Below are 22,809 nucleotides of genomic sequence, written 5' to 3'. Positions count from 1 at the left end.
AGTGTGCACCTCCTCTCTGTAGGCTGTTTCATCATTGTCAGTGATCAGACCTACCACCGTCGTGTCATCAGCAAACTTAATGATGGCATTGGAGCTATGTGTTGCCACACAGTCATGTGTGTACAAGGAATACAGTAGTGGGCTGAGAACACAGCCCTGTGGGGCTCCAGTGTTGAGGATCAGCGATGAGGAGATGTTGCTGCCTATTCTAACCACCTGGCGTCTGCTTGGCAGGAAGTCCAGGATCCAGCTGCACAGCGAGCTGTTTAAGCCCAGAGCCCGGAGTTTCTCATCTAGTTTGGAGGGCACTATGGTGTTGAATGCTGAGCTGTAGTCTACAAACAGCATTCTCACATAAGTGTTCTTTTTTTCCAGGTGGGAGAGAGCAGTGTGTATTGTAGATGCAATGGCATCATCAGTGGAGCGGTTGTTGCGGTAAGCAAACTGCAGCGGGTCAAGATTGAGTGGCAATACAGAGCAGATGTAATTTCTGATTAGTCTCTCAAAACATTTGCTGATGATGGGGGTCAGAGCAACAGGACGCCAGTCATTTAAACAAGTTATTTTTGATTGTTTTGGAACAGGCACAATGGTGGATGTTTTAAAGCATGTGGGGACTACAGACAAAGAGAGGGAAAGGTTGAAAATGTCCGTAAAAACACCAGCCAGCTGGTTCGCGCACGCTCTGATGACGCGGCCCGGAATGCCGTCTGGGCCCGCGGCTTTGCGGATATTCACCCGTTGGAAGGATCGGGTTACATCCGCTACAGAGACGGAGAGTGAACTAACCTCTGTAGCTTCAGCCGCGAGAGCTCTCTCCGCGAGGGCGGTGTTATTTCCCTCGAAACGAGCATAAAAAGTATTTAGCTCATCCGGTAGAGAGGCAGCGGTGTTCATGGCAGAGTTTTTATTCCCTTTAAAGTCCGTGATGATGTTAATTCCCTGCCACATGCTTCTAGAGTTGGTGGTGTTAAACTGTCCTTCAATCTTGCTCCTGTACTGGCGTTTTGCTGTTTTGATAGTTTTTCGGAGGGCATAACTGGCTTGTTTATGCTCTTCCGTGTTCCCGGAATTAAAAGCAGAGGTCCGCACATTAAGTGCCGCACGAACAACGCTATTGATCCACGGCTTCTGATTCGGATAGATTCGAACAGTTCTGGTCGGAATCACTTCCTCTACGCACGTTCTGATGAAACACATTACGCTATCAGCGTAAAGCTCGATGTCGTCATCAGAGGCGGACCGGAACATCTCCCAGTCCGTGTGATCAAAACAGTCTTGTAGCATAGAATCTGATTGGTCCGACCAGCACTGGATCGTTCTGAGGGCGGTTGCTTCCTGTTTCAATTTCTGCCTGTAAGCGGGCAGAAGCAGAATGGAAGAGTGGTCCGATTTGCCAAATGGTGGGCGGGGGAGGGATTTGTAGCCATCCCGGAACGGAGAGTAGCAATGATCCAAAACCCGGTCCCCTCGTGTGTTGCAACTAATGTGCTGGTGATATTTTGGTGCGACTGATTTTAAACTGGCTTTATTAAAGTCCCCGGTCACAATGAACGTGGCCTCAGGGTGCGCGGTTTCCTGCTCACTTATAATCCCATACAGTTCCTTGAGTGCCCGGTCTGTGTCGGCTTGTGGGGGAATGTACACAGCTGTGATAATGACCGCTGTGAATTCCCTCGGTAGCCAGAATGGTCGACACAGAAGCATAAGAAATTCCAGATCAGGAGAACAGAAAGACTTGATGGAATGTACGTTCCTCTGATCACACCAGGATTTGTTGATCATAAAACATACACCACCTCCTCTAGTTTTACCTGAGAGGTCTTTCGCTCTGTCCGCTCGGTGCATGGAGAACCCCGTGGGTTCGATGGCTGAGTCTGGAATCTCCGCAGACATCCAAGTTTCCGTAAGGCAGATAATGCAGCAGTCCCTCGTCTCTCGTTGGAAAGAGATCCGCGCTTTCAGCTCGCAGAGCTTGTTATCCAGAGACTGAACATTTGCCAGTAGAATAGTGGGTAGTGGGGGTCGATTTGCGCGGCGTCTTACTCTGATGAGAACGCCGGCTCTGTTTCCCCTTTTCCTCCTGCGTTTCCGCGGCCGTGCTGCCCAGACAAAGGACTCCGCTTGCGTGTTTGTAAACAGCGGGTCGGCATTGAGGAATGTGAAGTCCGGTTTTCGGTGTGAGATCGCTGAACCAATGTCCAAAAGTGTTTGTCTGTCGTAGACAATAAGGCAGACAACATCCAAGACAAAAAACATAAGAATTGTAAACAAAACAAACAAAACATTGCTACGTTGTGTCGGAGCTCGCAATGCAGCAGCCATACTCGGCGCCATCTTGAGTCCAAATTATTTGTGACCATGAGCGGGAGGAAACAATGGCGGTGAATGGAAAAACACTTTTGATCCATACCAAGTCCCAGGAAAAGTTCATACAGGTCTGATAACAATACAAATATTGCCAAATTGAACTTTCACGGACATTTAAATATATTTTATCCACGATTAATCTTTGTAAGCCGGCGAGTCTGATGTGTGGTCGATGAGTACACACGTCCACCGGTGCATCACCGTAAACATCTCTCATTCAGAAGTTACAAATGTTCTGTGTTGTTTTCTGGTCTGATTTAGTCATAGTTTAAAAAATCATCTGTGATGAGCCCGTCTGAATGAATGTAAGGGCTTCTTTTAAATCCTGAAGAAGGTTTTGTCGCATCTCACAGCGCAGCACTACGAAGGTATATGGAATTTTGGTCACAAACATGGAGGTGCGGTCATACAGTGATGTCACATGAAACAGGTCAATAGGCTAATATGCACGATCACTTCCATGTTTTGTCTCCGCTAGCTGAGTTACATCCGGCGCAGCGCCAGAAACAATGGCCCTGTCCCAATACCTCCACTTTTTGAACTTGCCTACTTAAAATTGGAAGAAATTGGAACGCCCAATATGGTGGATGAAAAAAGTCCCGCATGACAGGTAAAAGGTGCAGACCTTAGATACAGACATCGCCTGTCAGTCAACTCGGGAATGTGTATGCGTATTAGCTGGACCAGCCTGAAAAATTGCGTTTTTAGCGTGATCTGAGCTAAAAAGCCCATTTTATGACACCACTGTTGTCAGATTTTTCTGATAATTTTACTGCAAGTATACACAACAAACAATTAATCTCATAAATTGTCAGGTACCCATACTTTATGCTAAGCTTAAATGTTATTCATAGTCCTTATGAACCTCTTATTCTTTGTGATTTTATTGCTGAGTCTGACACAGGGAAATTTTTGTGGGTTGGAGACAAAGAAACATGAATGGGACATATCAGCATGTCAAACAATGTTTGTATGTGAGTTGGTGACATGATCTCAAAATAAATTTTTAGTGTTATCACTAAATGCTTTTACTCCATTTATGTTTCTTGGCCCCAACAATGCCAGTGGCATATATTTTAGACGTTTTACCCTTAATATTTATGTATGAGGCATAAAAATTAATCTATTAATGAAAATAAATGAAAAAATGATGCATTGATTACTGAATATAACAATAGATTACAATGACTTTTATAATACGCAATGTGTTACAGATGACGTGGAGCATGTGACACTGAGGAAAACAGTGCACACTTTAACAAAGTTCAGGTTGCAGAGTCGTTTTCGGTGTCATTATTCATAATTGTGTGTTTACATATGAGCAGAAAAAGTTAATTGTTGTTCTTTTCTTCTCCAATTACACATTTATTTCTTATCCAGAATTCAATTTGTGAGGCAGTGAATGTTAAACCTGATGTATTGTTTCTGTCAATACTCCCCAGGTGGAAATTGTACATCCATTTGTATTTATGTATTTAGCATATTTAGTAAAATAATTATGAATAAATCCTAAATAATGATGAAAAATTAAGCCCAATATTTGGATAACTGACCTACCTATTCCACTGATAAAAGCGAATCATTTATTTATTAGTGAATCATTTATTGATCAGTCAGCAAATCACTTCATAAACAGTCAATAGTCAGTTGTTTCAACAGATTTAATATTGATAGAGATTTCCATGGACTCATGAAGGTGCATGTAATGATTTATTGATCATATCATAGTAAAAACAGCATTATGAAAAAATATATATAAAATAAGTATTGCAATATGAATTTCGAATGATAATGTATTATTGTTTTTTATTGCATATATGTTTATTGAAAGCCTACTGCAAACATACAACATGAATTTCATAAATATTTCATATTAAAGTCACACATTCATGTATTCAGGTCAAACAGCATTGAACAACAGAATTAACTGAATATTTCAAACAGCCATTTCACAATTCAGCTCATTCAAACCTTATTGTTGTTTGAGAGATAAAGTTTACATATGCACAGGTCAAGCAAGATCAGGAATTTTAAGTAAGTGTACACATTAGTTAACTACAATGGAGATATGATTGCATGTGTATAAATCTACATGAGTTATATAATGTCTGAATAAAAACATCAGGTAATAAAATTCATATGTAAAAGAAAGGCAGAGAGCAGTAAGGCAAAAGGGAGGTAGAAGTGTAGAGTACAAATGCAGTGGAGAAACTAAAGCAATAGTGAGGTAAGACATATCTAGAGCGTTCTAGCAACAGTTTAAGTAGCATTCCAGAGAAATCATTATATTTGGTTATAAGTGGCATTTTAAAAGTATTTTCAATCATCACTGTCCAAAATGTGTCTCAAGCAAACTTTTGATTAAACGCAAAGGTCAGCTGATTTGTTTGACTTCACGGTAGATGGTAAACTTCATGTGGCTCTAAGCTTGATACAAGGCACCACTGATAGTGGACCGACATGCCAAACCACCTTTATCCTGCATACCAGAAAACACATGTGCAAACTCTGCAGTCACACAAACAGCCTCCTTTAGTCTTTGGAAGAGCAATTACATTTAAGGCAAGAACAAATAATAAAATATATATATATATATATTTTTTTTTTACATGAGGTGTTAGATTATAGACTTTGGATTTATGGCTGTTCACACGAGATGTTTGGTCATGAGTTTGGGGGCATTTGCACTTCATGCATTTTTAAATTTTTCTCTATGCTGACGTAGTGCCGTTTGGGAGGAGTAAAGTTTACATATGTGGCTTGAACAACCAGACACATTCATACAAAGTTCCACTTGGAATGCGGCACTATCTGTCTTTAATTGATCTTGAAGGGCATTTACACTTGGTCTTTGCATGATCAGATAACTATCCAATCAGTAAAAACACATGAAGTGACCAAGTGTAAATACCCCCTTTCATTTCCAGTTCAGTTAGATCCAGTCCAGGTCCATGAGATGTTCAAAGTTCCTCTCTTCATCTGGATGGGAATCTATGTGTGACTGGGAGCTGAGATGCTTGACAAATCATTTCTTATAATCTCGTTTACTGTGAAGACAAAAAGCACAAAAGACTCCACATTAATACTTAGTGGTGAGCACTACCTGTTAAGTTAAAGCCCTTACATTGGAATAGATTAACCAGTAAACATATCAAAAGATCAGTGACCAATTGAGACCAATGAGACACATCATGTTAGCTCACACACATAATTTAGTTCAGTGACTGTTGACTGATGGGTGTCATCCAAAAATGGTTCACAGGTCTGTTCTGATAGGGTTGTGTACCGCAGGGAAAAACAATGCTAAATGCAAATAAAAATGTAACTAACCATATCATGTATTACTATATAATGTGCAGAGGTATTATAGCAAAATAAACAAGCTTCTCAACTTTTAAAAGGGAGGAGAAAACACTGCACATCCAATCAAACTTTTACAGGATTTTGGCACAAATCCATCCGTCACTTATGGATTATACTAACACATTATTTGCCCAATATTTGTTCCATGTGTTAGGCTGGTAAATCACACATCTGCTGTAAAATTTCCTAAACCTCATTCCACTATGTTTACCACATAAATTTTTTTGGATGAGTTATGCCCTCACCTCTTAAATATTCCTCAACCTTTCTCTTATGAACAGTGAAACAATAAAATAAAATAAATAAATAAATAAAAATAAATAAATAATATATATATATATATATATATATATATATATATATATATATATATATATATATATATATATATTAATTACCAAAGTAATTACAACCAAAAGTGTATTGGGTTATTAGTGACCCTACATATGTAATAGATTGTGACAAGTCTCTAGCTCTTGGATGAAGGAGGAAGCAAGGCCAGGTGAACAGTCAATGTAAATCTTTATTTTTACATGCTCCAGTGTATCACAAAGCTCTTGCTTTCCAGCAGACAAAACACACACACACACACATACAGTCAGGATTGTGTGTCTCTCTCTCTCTCCCCTCCGGCGGTCTGGACTGCCATTTAAATCTCTCTCTGCTCTCACTGTAAACACAAAACAGCTGTTAGAGGTGATTTCCCACAGGTGTAAACCCTTATTGTACTCACTCTCTTGGCCTCGCTCTCCATAGACGTAGCTCAGCCATGCCCCCATCACCACATACTCCCATCGCCCGACTCAGGCCAGGGAGCCATCCGGCCTGTCACTTACTACCCCCCATTACTGGAGAGGAAATCCGCAACAGCCATTTGTGCCACCCGGCCTGTGGACCACCTCGAACTTAAACGGCTGAAGAGCTAGATACCAACGGGTGATCCGTGCGTTGGCATCCTTCATGCAATGGAGCCACTGGAGCGGGGTGTGGTCTGAACAGAGGGTGAAAGCATGTCCCAACAGACAGTATCGCAGGGTGAGGACCGCCCACTTGATGGCCAAACACTGTACAGTGCTGTACTTAGTCTCTCTCATCGAGCGCTTGCGACTAATGTACAGCACAAGGCATTCCTCCCCCTCCACCATCTGGGACAGTACCGCTCCCAACCCCCTGTCCAATGTGTCCGTCTTCAAGATAAAAGGGAGAGTAAAGTCAGGAAATTGCAATAATGGCCCGCCGTAAAGTGCAGCTTTCACTTGGGTGAATGCCTGCTGACACGGCTCCATCCACTGGACCGGATCTAGTTCCCCCTTTTTAATAAGATCAGTCAGCGGGCTGGTGACGGTCGAATAATTAGGCACAAACCTCCGATAATAGCCAGCCCCAGGAACTGTCTCACCTCCTTTTTGGTCTTAGGTCTCGGTCAGGCTGCAATCGCTGCGGTCTTATCATTTTGGGGCTGCACCTGTCCATGACCCAAGTGGAAGCCCAGATACTGTAAGCCAAATGGTATGGAAAATGCAATTTTTTCATAGGACATGGGAGTTAAGGGGATCTGCCAATATCCCTTGGTCAAATCCAGTGTCGAATAAAAGCAAGTCGCGCCTAACCGATCGAGCAGTTCATCAATCCGGGGAATAGGGTACACATTAAACTTTGACACCGCGTTGACTTTTCAATAATCCACACAGAACCGGACCGAGCTGTCACTCTTCAGAACCAACACCACTGTGCTGGCCTAGTCACTGTGGGATTCTTCTATTACCCCCATCTCCAGCATGGCCTTTAATTCTTCCCGAACCACTTTTTTTGTGTTTGGGTAATCGGTAGGGACGGCTGTGTACCACTACCACTGGGGTTGTTTCAATATGGTGCTCTATGAGATTCATACGACCAGCAAGAGACGAGAACATGTCGAAGAATTCTCCTTGCAACCTGGCAACCTCCGTGACTTGTGATGGTGAGAGGTGGTCTCCGCAAGTGACTCGATCGGTGGCTTTTAAGTTCACTTCCGGTCCAAGCTCCTCCCTCTCCGGAACCACCATCACCAAAGTCACGTGGACTGCCTCTCTCCATGGTTTTAGGAGATTGAGGTGGTATATCTGATTTGCTCCACCTCTATCTGTTCGTTTAACCTCATAATCGATTTCCCCGACTTGCCGTGTGACCTCAAAGGGTCCTTGCCACTTGACGAGTAATTTAGAGCTCAATGCGGGGAGTAATACAAGAACTTTATCTCCCGGTGCAAATTCCCATATCCGAGTACCCCTACTACACAGCCGGCTTTGACGTTCTTGAGCCTGGAGCAAATTCTCCTGTGTTAATTGCCCCAGTGTGTGGAGTTTTGCTCTCAGGTCAAGAACGTATTGAATTTCGTTTTTGCTGTTTGAAGGTCCTTCCTCCCAATTTTCCCGTAGGACGTCGATTTAATCCCCAGTAATTTGTACAGTTCGCATAGTGTGCTTGACATAAACGTTGTGCCTTGATCAGTGAGGATTTCTTTCGGAATCCCCACATGGGAGATTATTCTGAAGAGTGCCTCCGCAATACTACATGCTGAGATGTTGCCCAGAGGCTCTGCTTCCGGATAGCGCGGTGCGTAATCCATCAGAACCAACACAAAATGATGCCCATGTGCTGTCCGCTCTAATGGCCCAACGAGGTCTATACCAATTCGTTCGAAGGGGACCTCGATCAATGGAAGGGGGTGTAATGGCACTCTTGGGGAGGTTGGTGGATTCACCAGCTGATATTCACAGCAAACCACACACGACCTGTGGACATCCCCGTGAATGCCGGGTCAATAGAAACGGGCCATTAGATGGTTCAGTGTTTTTTCTTGCCCTAAGTGACCCACCATTGGATTATAATGAGCTGTCTGGAATAACATTTCCCGCCGGCTCTTCGGTTCTAACAATTGGGTTTTATCTTCCTTTGTCTGGACATCCTGTGTCACTCGATACAACCAATCCTTGATAATTGAAAAATACAGATATGCGAGTGTAACGTCTGGCTGGAGGCGCTGACTATCAATCACTTTCACGTGGTCAAAGGCATGCCTAAGGGTCTTGTCTCGCATCTGCTCCAGATGGAAATCCCCTGCAGGGAATCCTCTAAGGGCTGGGGAAGCCGAGACTTCCCCCTCCCTTGCATCATCCTGATGCGGAGCTGACATAGACAGCCCAGCTCCACCTCCCCAGCCAACCACACCGAGACACTTTATTACAGGACCATCCACACAAATTTCCCTCAATAACGTAGTAAATGCCAGACAATTTGTACCCAAGATTAGTGGATGGGTGAGGCGGGGACTAACCGCAGCCTCGACACTATGCTTTTGTCCCCGAAATTGAATGATGACCATCACTAATGGGTAATCATGAATATCCCCATGCACACACCTTACCTTCACCCACTGGCTTATATCCAAAGCCTCGGAATCAAGCTTTGGTGAATGGAGGTTTGATTACAATCTGAATCCACCAAGGCTTGATATGTACCCCGCTTTATACGCACCAGTATCTGGTACGCTCCTGCTCGATCGGAGGCGGCCTGAGGTGCATCGGGGTCCCGGACCAATGTCTCGACCTCCATTGTGGGGCTCGCCAGCACCCGGATATGCCACCATATGGTCCTCAGTCAGCTGGATCGCCCCATCCAGCGACGCCGGTTGGTGGCACTGGACCCACTCTGCTGTCCCTTTCAGTAGCTGGGCGATGAACTGCTCCAGTACCACCAGATCGAGTAGCTCCTCAGTGTCGCGATCTTCAGCCAGCATCCACCCTTGGCAGGCGTCATGGAGCTGTCGGGAGAAGACATTGACTGGAATTGCCGATACTGTTCCACAAGCAGGGACTGATGTTGAGCCTGGATGCTCAACTTGAATAGTTCGGCCAGCAGCGAGAACTCGATGATGATGTTTCCTTCCTACAAACAAATTCCTGGGTTTTGGCACCACTGTGACAAGTCTCTAGCTCTTGGACGAAGGAGGAAGCGGGGCCAGGTGAACAGATGATGTATATCTTTTTACACGCTCCAGTGTATCACAAAGCTCTTGTTTTCCAGCAGACAAACACACACACACACACACACACACACACACACACATAGTCAGGATCATGTGTCGCTCTCTCTCTGGGTCTGGATTGCCCTTTAAATCCCTCTCCGCTCTCACTGCAAACATAAAACAGCTGTTAGAGGTGATTTCCCACAGGTGTCAACCCTTACCGTACTGACTCTCTCAGCCTCGCTCTCAACAGTCATCATTCGGCCATGCCCCCATCACCACATAGACCAATCCTCTTGTTTACAAATATTATTTTTAGACAGATTAGATGATTAAACTAAAGTACGACACAAAACCATCGTAAATACAGACATATTCTTAGCTATACAATTATTATAATGATATGAGTTAATAACAAACATGTAATAATGTTCTCCTCAGTCCAGTCAGCTCTGCTGATGGCCACAGCCATCCACCATGATTTATCTGATTATTTATATCCGTCATCCCAGGAAAAAGCTGATGTCGTAATCCAGAAATAATTTTATTTTCTGTATAGTCACACAGTACAGATGCGATGAAAACTCCTGATGAACTCACACACACATACACATGTACGTATGTGAAACGGGTGATTCTCTTTGGATACTTTGTTTGTTATATGTTATTTCTGTTAAGGGAATTGTAAAATTAGTGCAGTTCTCTGAGTAGCAGGCTAGCAGCTAGTTTGTTTACTATGGCGGCTATGGAGCTCCTCTCCTTTCTCAATGCAGGATTTTGACTAATCACAGGCTGCAGCACCTCCCACAGTCCCTAAATGCCCCAAAAGTATCTACCCTGGAGTAGGAGCTAAAAATGTCCCCTAAAACGACTTCGAGGAACTAGTTCCTTAGGTGCGAAAGCGACGAAAAGCACTAGACCTCGGGAAAAGTACCTAAAACGGGCTTTAGTACCGCCAGTGGGAAAGACCCTATATATCAGTATCAGTATGTTTTAGTATGATATACTGTATCAGTTCAAATACACATTCATTTGTTCCTCAAGGTGGCGCTGTTGTTTCAGTGATTTGACATTGCTATTCGATGAAGAAGCAACATGGAAGTAAACTATAGCCATACTGCCATTGGTACTACTGATATTCTGTATTATTGTTGTACATATTTAGACTCAGTAAGTGTTTGAGAAAATGCATACAGTATGTGTGGTTCATGTGTAGCTCAATATGTGTTTGACAGCCAGTCATGTCTCATAAAATTTCAGCATAGAAGTGATGAATCCTGTTCAATCATTTGTTGCATCATCAGTTTAAAATTTGAAAAATAAAACATAAAAAAATAACAGAATATATTTTATTACATTATTTTCTATTTATGTAGACATTTTAAAGATCCATTTGTGATATATATATATATATATATATATATATATACACACCGATCAGCCACAACATTAAAACCACCTGCCTAATACTGTGTAGGTCCCCCTCGTGCCGCCAAAACAGCGCCAACCTGCATCTCAGAATAGCATTCTGGGATGATATTCTTCTCACCACAATTGTACAGAGCGATTATCTGAATTACCACAGATTTTGTCAGTTCGAACCAGTCTGGCCATTCTCTGTTGACCTCTCTTATCAACAAAGCATTTCCATCTGCAGAATTGCTGTTTACTGGATGTTTTTCGTTATTGGCACCATTTTGAGTAAATTCTAGAGACTGTTGTGTGTGTGAAAATCCCAAGAGATCAGCAGTTACAGAAATACTCAAACCAGCCCATCTAGCACCAACAATCATCCATGCGATTATCTAATGAGCCAATTGTGTGGCACCAGTGCAGTGCATAACACCATGCAGATACGGGTCAGGAGCTTCAGTTAATGTTCACATCAACCATCAGAATGGGGAAAAAAAGTTATCTCAGTGATTTCGACCGTGGCATGATTGTTGGCATGGGTTTAAGGATTTGCTCCCATTCAGACACAAGAGCAACAGTAAAGACAGGCACTGATATTGGGCAGAGGGACATGGCTCATAGGTAGTGTTCCAATTCATCACAAAAGTGTTCAGAGTTGCTCAGGTCTGGGCTTTATGCAGGTCAGTCAATTTCTTCCACACCAGACTTAGTAAACCATTTCTTTATTCACCTTGCTTTGTGCACATAGGCACTGTCATACTGGAACAGGAGATAAAAGGTACCTCCCATTCTACTAATCATATATTATAAAAAGTCTATGGAGATTTCATGATTTCAAGGATTTGCTAGTAATGGGTGTAGCTGAAATGGCCAGACCTGTTACTTATAAGGCAGTATCTGCATACGTTTGGTCATGTAGTGAACATTCAAAGCAGCACTCCATGAAGCATACAGAGCCAGCATCACCTTCTGTCCACCCACAGGTCTAATTAAAATCTACTACACTAGAATTTAGATTGGAAGCCTGGTCTATATAAACATGCTCCTGGGCTTTTAGTGACTATGTTGCATGCACTTATAATATTTCTATATTTTTTAGAATATGGCAATATTCAGTTTGCTGATGCCGATTCCTTCTACGTGAATTTTCTGGAACCCCAAATTCTCATTCCCACCCTTGTGATATGCCTGAATAAATTAGAATTTTGGGTCATGTAAAATTTTTATTACAAATTATAACTATTATTAAGAGTATCCACCATAATTAAACATTCATTTATATCTGCACATTTCCAACCAAGGTATTTCTGGGTGATTTTGGAAAAATCTTTAGAAGAAACATTTTTGGAGCAAGGAGGAGACAAATACATTTTTAAATAACATTTTCTAAACATCAAAAGAAACATTATCATACAAATATTTGTGAGAATCTCATGACCTAAATTTTTCAATTCATTGCACTCTTGTATATTGTTGTTGAGGTCATGAATGACAATTAATGAGTTGATTAAAATTATTGGTAAAGATTACTAAAATGCAGCATAATAAATGGCAAGAACAAGCATCTCCAATATTTCTAGAGGACAATAGCAGGTGAATAACACACATGTCTTAATTCATGCAGAATATGCTGATTACTTGTACATCCCAATATCCCAAGGAATATCCCAATGGAAATCAGTCATAGTAGCACCATCCTTAATTTTTGACAGCAATATCAACAAGGCTGTGATGATAGATGTACAGTCTCTTCAGTGGGATGTACTGTGGTTTAAAGTAACAAAACATTGAAAAAATATGTTTCCAAAAAAGAAAAGAAAAAAATAGTAGACAAAAAACTCAATCCATTCATTGCAAACCTACAAAAAAAAATAAATAAAAAAAAATAATGAGTTGTGGAAAATCAGATGTGATCTAGGAGTTTTATACAGCTTTAAACAGTGCATTCCATTAAAGAGACTGTAAGTCTATCCCTCACAGCCTCGTTTACATTCCTGTCAAAAATCAAAGATGGTGCTACTTTAAATAAGGTCTATAGCTTTGAAGCATGTAAAAATCTTGTTCAGAATGAAGGTTAAACCGGAATATGGACCTTAACAGAAGAAAATGATCTGCATGTAAACATAAGTGTGGAGGTTGGACTGGGAGGCCCAGCAGCATTATCATGAGTGACCACGGAAGATACATCAGACCCTTCAGGATGTGAAAACAGCCACATGAAATGAGAGGGCCAAAAACTCTGCATATGGGTCTTAAACTTCAAACAAGGTCCAATTGTAACAGAAATAAGAGTAAAAAATACATTAATATTGGTTTATAGTGTGCGACAGTGCCCATCCACTTTTTCAGCCATCTTTGACCTGGATGTATATTTCCCATTCATTTCTTCCATATGGATTTCATCAAATCCTTCATAAAAGTGTTGTAAGCCATGAACCAAACCAATCAACTCCGAGGTGATTCACATTACAAACTTTGAAAAATTTGAAGCATAAAAATATATGGAAATCAGACAAAAAGGCAAAAGGCTTACAACTCCTGTGTATTTAGCGTCTTTCATCAGGACGTGAACTACAATCCCATGGAGCATTGTGAATGACATAATTGATTAAAAAAGATGAAAAATATATATTTTTGTTGATTATAACAACAACAGAAACAATATATTTTAAGATAATTGAAAAATATTCAGATATTTACAAATATATAAGTAGTTTGAAACTGTAGGGAGACTGGCTTGATTACATCATTCACAATGTGTCATGGGAGTGGCCGGTCGCCGCAGAGCACTTTTGGTGCACTTTGTTTGCCAAGATTCGCTGATTGGAGGAGGATTCTTTACCAGGAATTGTGCTATTAAACACGATTTCTAAAAAATGTTAAAAGTTAAAATAACATGGACTGATGGCTTCAACAGGAGCATATACCATGATGAACAACCTCAGTGCTCACTGTAGGTCTGTCTTTAAAGGTTTATAAGTTATTGTTAAGAATTAATTCCCCGGCAGAGGTCACGTGGCTCCATATGAGGAGCAGACGTGTGAATAGTGAGCTCTGCGTACTTTGCTAGTTTTTAATAATTTTTATGTCATAAACTGGTGAGATTCGATACACCCTGCTACATATCTGTTCTTTGAAGTCAACATGGCAAAGAATTCAAAATCCTCGGGCTCTAAAAGACACTAACGTGCTCAAGCTGAAACCTCTGACAGGCCTGCAGACCAGGGACTCTGTTTGGACGGTGCGGCAGGAGAAATTCAACGCCAGCTGTCGAGCATGTCTGTAATGCTGACGAAAGTTGTTGCTGACTTAGAGGATCTTGCTGTTATACATTGATCGATTACTACACTGGAAACAAAATTCTTTGAGTTGGTTACAAGAATCAGGGACGTCGAGAGACGGATCAGTTATCTGGAGTCATCGGAGAGGGAATTAGCTGCTAACCCGCTAGCGACTAAAACAGACTTGCAACACGTTTTGGAAAAACTGGAGGATTTGGAGAATCGTAGCCAGCGAAATAACATCCGAATTGTTGGAATTCCTCAGCATGAGGAAGGCCGAGATATGGTGAAATTCCTAGAAGAGCTCTTCCCGAGTCTGCTCAACATAACAGGCCATAAGCTGGAAATCGAGCGAGCTCACAGAGTTCTGGCTCAGAGATCAGCTGAGGGAGACAGGCCCGATCAATTCTGGCCAAATTTCTGAGATCATCCGATAAAGATGTCATGTTACGCGAGGCAAGGAGCAAAGGAAGGCTTTCTTGGAAGAATCACAACATTTTCTTGTTCCCGGATATTGCGAATTTGACGAGAGAGAAACGTGATCGATTCAAGGAATGCAAGAAACTCTTACATCAACGGAAGATCGCTTTTGCTCTGATGTTCCCGGCCAAATTGAGAATAGATACTAACGTTTTAGTTGTTGTTTTTTTTTTTTTTTTTTTTTTGCTGGTTCCGCTAGAGGCTGGAGCTTGTTTTGTGGAGGAACACATCTTCGAGACAGTTCTGTGAATAAATTTACACGTTCTTTGTGTTTATTCTGCATATTGGCTGGAGTTTGCTTTACAGAGTATTTTCTGTTATGTTATTTTGTCTCACTAAATTTGTATAGAAATACTGGACTTGAGCAATCTGATGGCAAAGTTGTCGCGGGGGCTCTCATAGGCGTATATGGACTTTTTGAGTTTAGAGGGATGGACACCGGTTGGCGCTGTCGTGCTTGGGGTTAATGCATATGTTTTTCTTTTTTCTGTTAGTTTGGTTCTGGGGGAAGTTCGGGGTTTGATTGTTGCACTAATGGGGAATGTGGCCTCTTGTCCAAGCGAGTATAAGAGTTACCGTCCAATTTCCCTGATCCAGCTACACATTAAAATATTGTCAAAAATTTTGGCTAATCGATTAAGTAAAGTTATGACATCTCTTATACATATAGATCAGGTGGGGTTTATTCGGGGCCGCAGCTCTTCTGATAACATAAGGCATTTCATCAATATCATGTGGTCAGTGGCGAATGATCAGACTCCAGTCGCTGCCATCTCACTTGACGCCGAAAAGGCGTTTGATATGGTAGAATGGGATTATCTTTTTAAAATTTTGGAAATGTATGGGTTCGGGAATACTTTTATTGGATCGATTAAGTTACTTTATAGACACCCTGTAGCGGCAGTACAAACAAATGGATTAATTTCAAATTATTTCACGCAGGGTTGCCCTCTTTCCCCGTTATTGTTCTGTCTTGCCCTGGAACCATTAGCAGCTGCGATAAGAAAGGAGGATGATTTTCCAGGGGTGATGGCGGGCGGTATGGCGCATAAGCTATTGCTTTACGCAGATGATATTTTATCATTCATCTCCGACCCTACTAGATCTATGCCTTGCCTCCACAGAATTATTAATTCCTTTTCTAAGTTCTCAGGATACAGAGTTAATTGGTCTAAATCCAAAGCTCTGGCTCTGACAGCATACTGCCCAGTAACAGCTTTCCAGCCGGGTGCCTTCCAGTGGCCCGAACAGGGCATTAAGTATTTGGGTATTTTATTCCCAGCAAATTCGTCTGATTTAGTTAGAGTTATTTTTGACCCTTTAATAAAAAGGTTTTCAAGCGATGTGGGCAGGTGGGCTCCATTACATTTATCGATGATTGGGAAGGTTAATGTTATTAAAATGAACTGTATTACAAAATTCAACTACCTGCTACAGTCACTCCCTATAGATGTCCCCTTCTCTTATTTCAAGCAATTTGATAGCATAGCGAAGTCTTTCATTTTGAATGGTAAGCATCCCAGATTACATTTCAGTAAACTGCATAGGCCGATTGACAAAGGTGGGCTAGGCCTACCCAAGATTTTGTTTTATTATTATGCATTTGGTCTCAGACATTTGGCTCATTGGTCACTTCCACCTGAAAGAGCCCCTCCCTGGTTTTGTATTGAACAGGAAGTTCTTGCCCCTATTTTGCCATTGCAAAGCCTATCAATCTAATTGGAGAAGTTAAATTACACCCCGTCATCTCGCATTTGCACTCGGTATGGACAAAAGTGTCCAGAGTGTTTAATTCAGATATTTATCTAAATGTTCCCTCGAGCTTATGGCTGAACCCTAAACTATATATTAATAAGTCTCCTTTCTGCTGGTCAGAGTGGATTGTGAGGGGGGTTACTACACTCGGTGACTTATATGAGAGTAGTGTGTTGAGGTCCTTTGAAAATTTGGTTCAACATTTTGGGATCCCCAGATCTCAGTTTTTTAGGTATCTACAGCTGCGCCTCTTGCTCTGTACTCTTTTTGGGAATAGCATTCACCCCCCTAAAGCAGCAGATACTATGAGAGTGGTGATTACTGCTTTTGGAAAAGGTCATGAGGCATCAGTGCATTACTCCCTGTTAATTCAGAGTCTGGGGGATGGAACCTCGACCACTCTCAAGAGATTATGGGAGAAAGATTTAAACCTGGAACTGGAGGAGGGAGAGTGGGCTGGGATTCAAAAAAGCGTCAAGACTGCATCTAGAGACACAAGGATGCGCCTTATGCAATTCAAGATTTTACATCGGTTCTATTGGACCCCCTCTAGATTATACAGGCTTGGTCTTAAAGACACACCCACCTGCTGCCGATGCCAATCAGAGGATAGAGACATAACCCATGTCTTTTGGGGGTGTGAGATCAAGGAGTTTTGGTTAAATGTTCAGAGTCTTGTGTGCGATGTATTAGGCACTTGGGTATTATTTTGCCCCGGACTCTGTATTTTAGGCGATGGGGCGGTCATCGACATTAAAAATAGACACATAAAGAGTTGGGTCTTAACCAGTGTCATGATCGCCAGACAGATAATTTTAAAGGGGCTGGAGGTCGGCTGGAGCACTCTCCTTTCAGGAGTGGTGCTCGGAGATGGGAAGGGTGGTGGCCTTTGAGGAGGGGTTGTTTAGTAGAATGAGGAAGTACAACAGGTTCATGGTGAAATGGGGTGGGTATATATAATTTATGAATGGGTGATTATTATTATTTGTTTATTTATTTATGTATTTATTTATTTATTTGTGTGTGTGTGTCTTTATAATTTGCGACCGCTGGGATGTTGTTGGGGCCAGGGTGGGGTTGGGGATTGGGAGGGGTAATAGTGGGGGTTAAGATTGATTCTGTGTATATATGTTTTGTTTTTCTGTGTTTATTTATGAGAATCAATAAAAATTGTTAACCTGAAAAAAAAAAGAATGAATTCCCCTATGGAACCAAATGAATTTTTACTTCTGGAACCAGACTGTTGCACTCTTTAATCATGTGACCAAACAATGGGAAGTTTATGCTGTGGAAAGAAAAAATATTGTGGAGCAAAATGTCTCAGATGAGCACAGAGGAAAGTAATATTGTTGAGAAAAATTTACAAAGATTTGACGGTTGGGGCTCCAAAATTTTCACACCCACACATCAACCACAGCGTTGTTTTGTTGTGCTTTATCAATGCATATTTTCCATTTTCAAACCATTTAACTTTCCATTGGTACAAATGACAAAGGCATGGGGAAAAACAGAAAGAGAGGTAGACCTCAGAATGGTCATTTTCATTTATATTCTTATAATAGATTTCTAATATACAACAGCTTGTGTTGTTTACACACAACCCTCAGTATAAGCAACAGTGATGCATGACAAACACCACTAATTTAATCAATTACATTTAAACTGCCAGGTTAATCTAAAAACATCTAAAAAAGAAAAAAAGAAAAAAGAAAAGAAAAAGAAAGGGAGGGTTTAACTAGTTGAAGATGAATGTACTGTAAACATTATACTGTGAGTTACATTATTGTAGTTTATTTTTACTATTCCAAAGTTTGAGCAACTTAAAACTTTCAAGAATAAGTAATGTATCTTGATGCAATGTTTCCATTTTGATATACTGTTAAATATTGCTGTTTGAGCAAGAGCCCTGCACATCACTTTACAGACACCAACAGCACACTTCAGCATCTGTTTAGTGATGCAGTCAGTAATCCCATTGCTTTCTATAGGAAACTTTTGGCTTCAATAGACTGATATTTTTATGATTAGAAAGTTAGTTTCTCAAAATCAAACATCATTCTTGATGGATACTAAAATGTGTCCACATTTGTAGCAGTTATTTCTAAATAAAGCTATTGATTATGCATTAAATTATCCATAGTAATTCAGCTGTTGCTGTATCTAAAAAACTAGGAGAGATGATATGGTGGGATTTAACATTTGTTTTGAACTCAGCAACATTTATTAGTTCACAGTGGTTAATGTTTTAATCTGTTGTTTTCTGTAGAAGTTTTTGTGTAATGTAATCTGAGTAATTCAAGAGTAATTATGTTAATGCTTTGAGACAACAAGTACTTTCCTCTCAATGAAGACTTACATTTTGGTCTGTTTCTTACCCAAAGCGATCATATAGCTTCAGAAACATGGATTAAACCACATGAGTCTGGATTTTGGATTATGCATTACCTTTCTGCTGAATTTATCTCCTTTTTGGAGCTTGAAAGTTTTGGAACCCACTAACTTGCATTGTATGTACAAAAACACCTCAGATATTCTTCAGAATATTTTTGTGTTATACAGACGAAAGAAAGTCATACGAGTTTGAGACAGCATGAGGATAATGAGTAAATGATGAGATCCCAGTTCACCCAAAGTTCTAGGATCTACTGGGCTTTGGTCTGACATGCAACTTGATACTACAATACATGCATGTAGGATTTCAAATGAAGCATCAAAAGGCACTTTTTGACTGTGTCAGTGGTATAGCTGGAGTGAAGCTGATGATGTTCATCCTTCACTATCAGTAATAGAAAGAAGAGAAATTAAATTGCTGTATGTTCGGTATTATATGAGTGCAATATTGTTGCAATAATAAAAAAATTCTCTGTTTACTATCTATCAGTAACATTTAACCTTGTTCAAACTAGTCTTGAAATTGATTTGGTTGAGGAAGTTGATAATGCTGTAGAAGAAGACAATTGAATTTCCTGGTATATTACACTTACTGTTTCCACACAATATCAAATCTGTCCTCGGTTTCAGCAGAAATGCTTAATAGACTATTTGCAGCCGCCTACACAGCGCCTTTGATTTCAAAAGTGTTCTTAGTGACCTGAATAGTGTCTGGCACACAGGAGACACACACACACAGTGGTGGTTGCCCAGACAACCCCCCACCCCAGCTGGGATGTTGGAGTTTGTGCCCCAAGTTCAAAGAAGTCACCCACAAGTTTGTTTTGCTTGCCAGAGACAGATGAGAAATTAAAGAAACGAGAGTTAAAGATGAGAAGAAATAATGCTATCAGGTCTCTCAAATGACTAAAGCACTTCTTTAACATACAGAATGTATATGACAAAAAGGAAAAGGAAACCTTAAAATCCACTTGAATGATGGCTCAATTAGCTTGTGTTTCAGTAATGTGTGAGAGGTCTATGAATGAGGGTTGAGTAAGTAAACTTTGCAGACACCATCATCTACATGAGCCACACACAAACACTTGTTGGTATCAGAATAAAATGCAACATATATCCGCACACAGCCCTGTACATTTAACTGCAAATCTAAAAAAAAAACAAAAAAAAAACAACTGTAGTGCCTTAATTTTTTTTTTTATCCATTGGCTGAATATGAAAAGGCTTCATCTCTGCTGCTGTGTTCCTGCAGCTCTCTGTCTAGTATCACCACATCACTTCCTGTCTGTCCCACAAGAGCATGAGGCACGTGTGTGTGTATATACTTACTTGGTTATAATTTGGGGACAAATTTGTCCTCAGAAATGTGCTAACTCAGACTGAACCTCCCTTTGGAGACATGTTTTGGACGTCCTCATGTAGAAAAATGATCTAAGTAATTTTTATTTGTATAGTGCTTTTCTATAAAAGTCCATAAGATGAGTCCCCCCAATCAGTCCCACCAGGATTTCGCAGCATTTTTTCCTGATTATTGTGGCCCAAAATGACTGAATTTGCAGCGGCTTTTCTCAAATATTGTGATGCAATATGCAGCGTTTTTTGTGTTGTTTTGCAGTGAAAACTCACAAATCATCATTGCATACCTGTGTAATTTGTGTCAAAGATGGTGTAAATGCAAATACATGTAAATATTTTAGTGCACAATAACTTTATATGCAGTTAGCAAGCAAAAAATAATAAATACACACAAAAATAAATTTAGGTGAAACCTGTGATATGGCTATTGGAAGACCCTAAATTATTATTGTATTTAAATTTTACATCTATGCATTTGGCAGACACTTTTATCCAAAGCGACTTACAGTGCCCTGATTACAGGGACAATCCCCCCTGGAGCAACCTGGAGTTAAGTGCCTTGCTCAAGGACACAATGGTGGTGGCTATGGGGATTCAACCAACAACCTTCTGCTTACCAGTTCAGTGCTTTAGTCCACTACAAATTTTCTGCAGACAATGCAAGAAAAATTTCTAAGGTTAAAATAGATTGTCTATTCAGCCTAATTATTTGTGTTCTTGGTTTACAGATTTATTGAAGACCTACAGTAAATCTGTAAACTAAAAACACAAATGAGGATTCAATAATTAGTAAAAAGAGAGCGGACTTTTACACTGCCGAGTTAGGCTTTCTGTGTTATTATTCAAAACTATTTGTGTCCATTTGTCCAAAGTAAGTTAATTGTTGTTTCTTTCTTCTCTGATTACTACATATTATGTTTATATTGCTTTATATCTCTATAAAATGCGTTATTTTTCTATAAACTAATTTTACATCGAATAGAATATAGCCTAAATAAATGTGAATGAGCAAAACCACTCACTCATTCACTATATAGGCAATAGAGCGATTTCAGACTGTTCGGATGGGAACTAACCAGTTAAAAGTCAAATGCCGGTTGATTAAAGTTACCTATGATTGGACAATGACACGTGGCAGCTGCGAAAAGCAACCTAAAACATCTGTTCTGTCGCTTCTCCCATTGAAAATGAATAGGGAACTTAACCGCCTTTATACACTATGAATAGATAGAACTATGACTCTGCTTGATTTAAACATGGGCCTTATCTGTCTGCATATGACATATTTCATTTCAAATTATTGGTGCAATAAAAGTTATTGTTACATTATATGTAAATCTATAACATTTTATCATCAGAATCACAATTATTTGTTTGACAATTAATTGTTAGCCAAATTTCAGAATCGTGACAACCCTACTGTGCGATATATATAGAGTATTACACAATGAGATCATACAGAGTTAAAGTTGTTACAAATCAAACGCATGTCTCAACATTCATCATCAAATCATTGGTCTTAAATAATGATCAGAGCATGTCTCCTTTCTTCTACCTGTCAATAAATGAAGATCCAGCATGTTACTCTAGTCTTGACAGGGAGCCACCACTTCCTGATTGATTGGCCGTTATGCTGAGCTCTATTCCTTCCCAGCAAGTCACAGGGGTCAAAGTTGTGTGAAGTAAAAGCCACTTCTGATGCTGTCTGCAGCTCCTTTAAGAGGTTCTAGCGGTCGATTCTCCACACCGGAACAAACCTCACTGTTCCCCGAACAGAAGAGCCAGAGTATTGTATTTACTGAATACACATCATCCCAAAACTGTATAATATTACCACTCGTCCTGTGGAAATAGACAGGCATCTACCCATAACTTGAAATCAGTGAGGCAAAACCACATGGAAGTCAGTCCTGTCAGAGTGTATGGTTCCCTTAGTTAAGGGTTTATAAAAGGCATTCATTAATGGATATTATACTATTAGAATACTTCATTCTGTTTGGCTAAAATGTGAGCATTATAATCATTTACTGCACAGGTAGTTCCGGACAGTATTAATCACCGTTCTATATTGATGGGCTACTTAACGAGACATTGCAAGAGTTTTATGCCTCTGTTTTAATCTACCTCTGGATGTGAATATAATATAGCAAGTAGGGCTGAAATGATTAGTCAACATTATCGACAATGTCAACATAAAAAATTGTCGAAAAAATTTTTCGTTGTCGAATAGTCATTTGATCTCATTTTACGTAACATGAGATCATATGAAACTTTAATGATGATGCGCAAGAGCAGCAATGCAGTTCGCACCTGACTGAGGAGAGAAAGAATTACACAGATCACATTCCAGATGCACTCTAAAATTTCCAAACAGCTTCCGGTGATGTAGATCAC

General features: G+C 40.4%; 1 protein-coding gene across 1 annotated transcript in view; it reads right to left on the bottom strand.

Moving 5' to 3' along the window:
- Positions 1 to 4,159: 4,159 nt before the first annotated feature.
- LOC127452525 (nuclear factor of activated T-cells, cytoplasmic 1-like) overlaps positions 4,160 to 22,809 on the bottom strand; it is a 126,635-nt gene continuing 107,985 nt past the window's right edge. The window contains exon 10 of the mRNA XM_051718031.1: positions 4,160 to 5,417. Coding sequence (XP_051573991.1) covers positions 5,362 to 5,417 — 56 coding nt within the window. The 3' untranslated portion in view covers positions 4,160 to 5,361. The remainder of the gene's footprint in view (positions 5,418 to 22,809) is intronic.

This window comes from Myxocyprinus asiaticus, chromosome 15 (assembly GCF_019703515.2).
Source record: "Myxocyprinus asiaticus isolate MX2 ecotype Aquarium Trade chromosome 15, UBuf_Myxa_2, whole genome shotgun sequence".
In the NCBI taxonomy this organism is placed as follows: domain Eukaryota; kingdom Metazoa; phylum Chordata; class Actinopteri; order Cypriniformes; family Catostomidae; genus Myxocyprinus; species Myxocyprinus asiaticus.
This window is presented reverse-complemented; position numbering and strand designations above follow the sequence as displayed.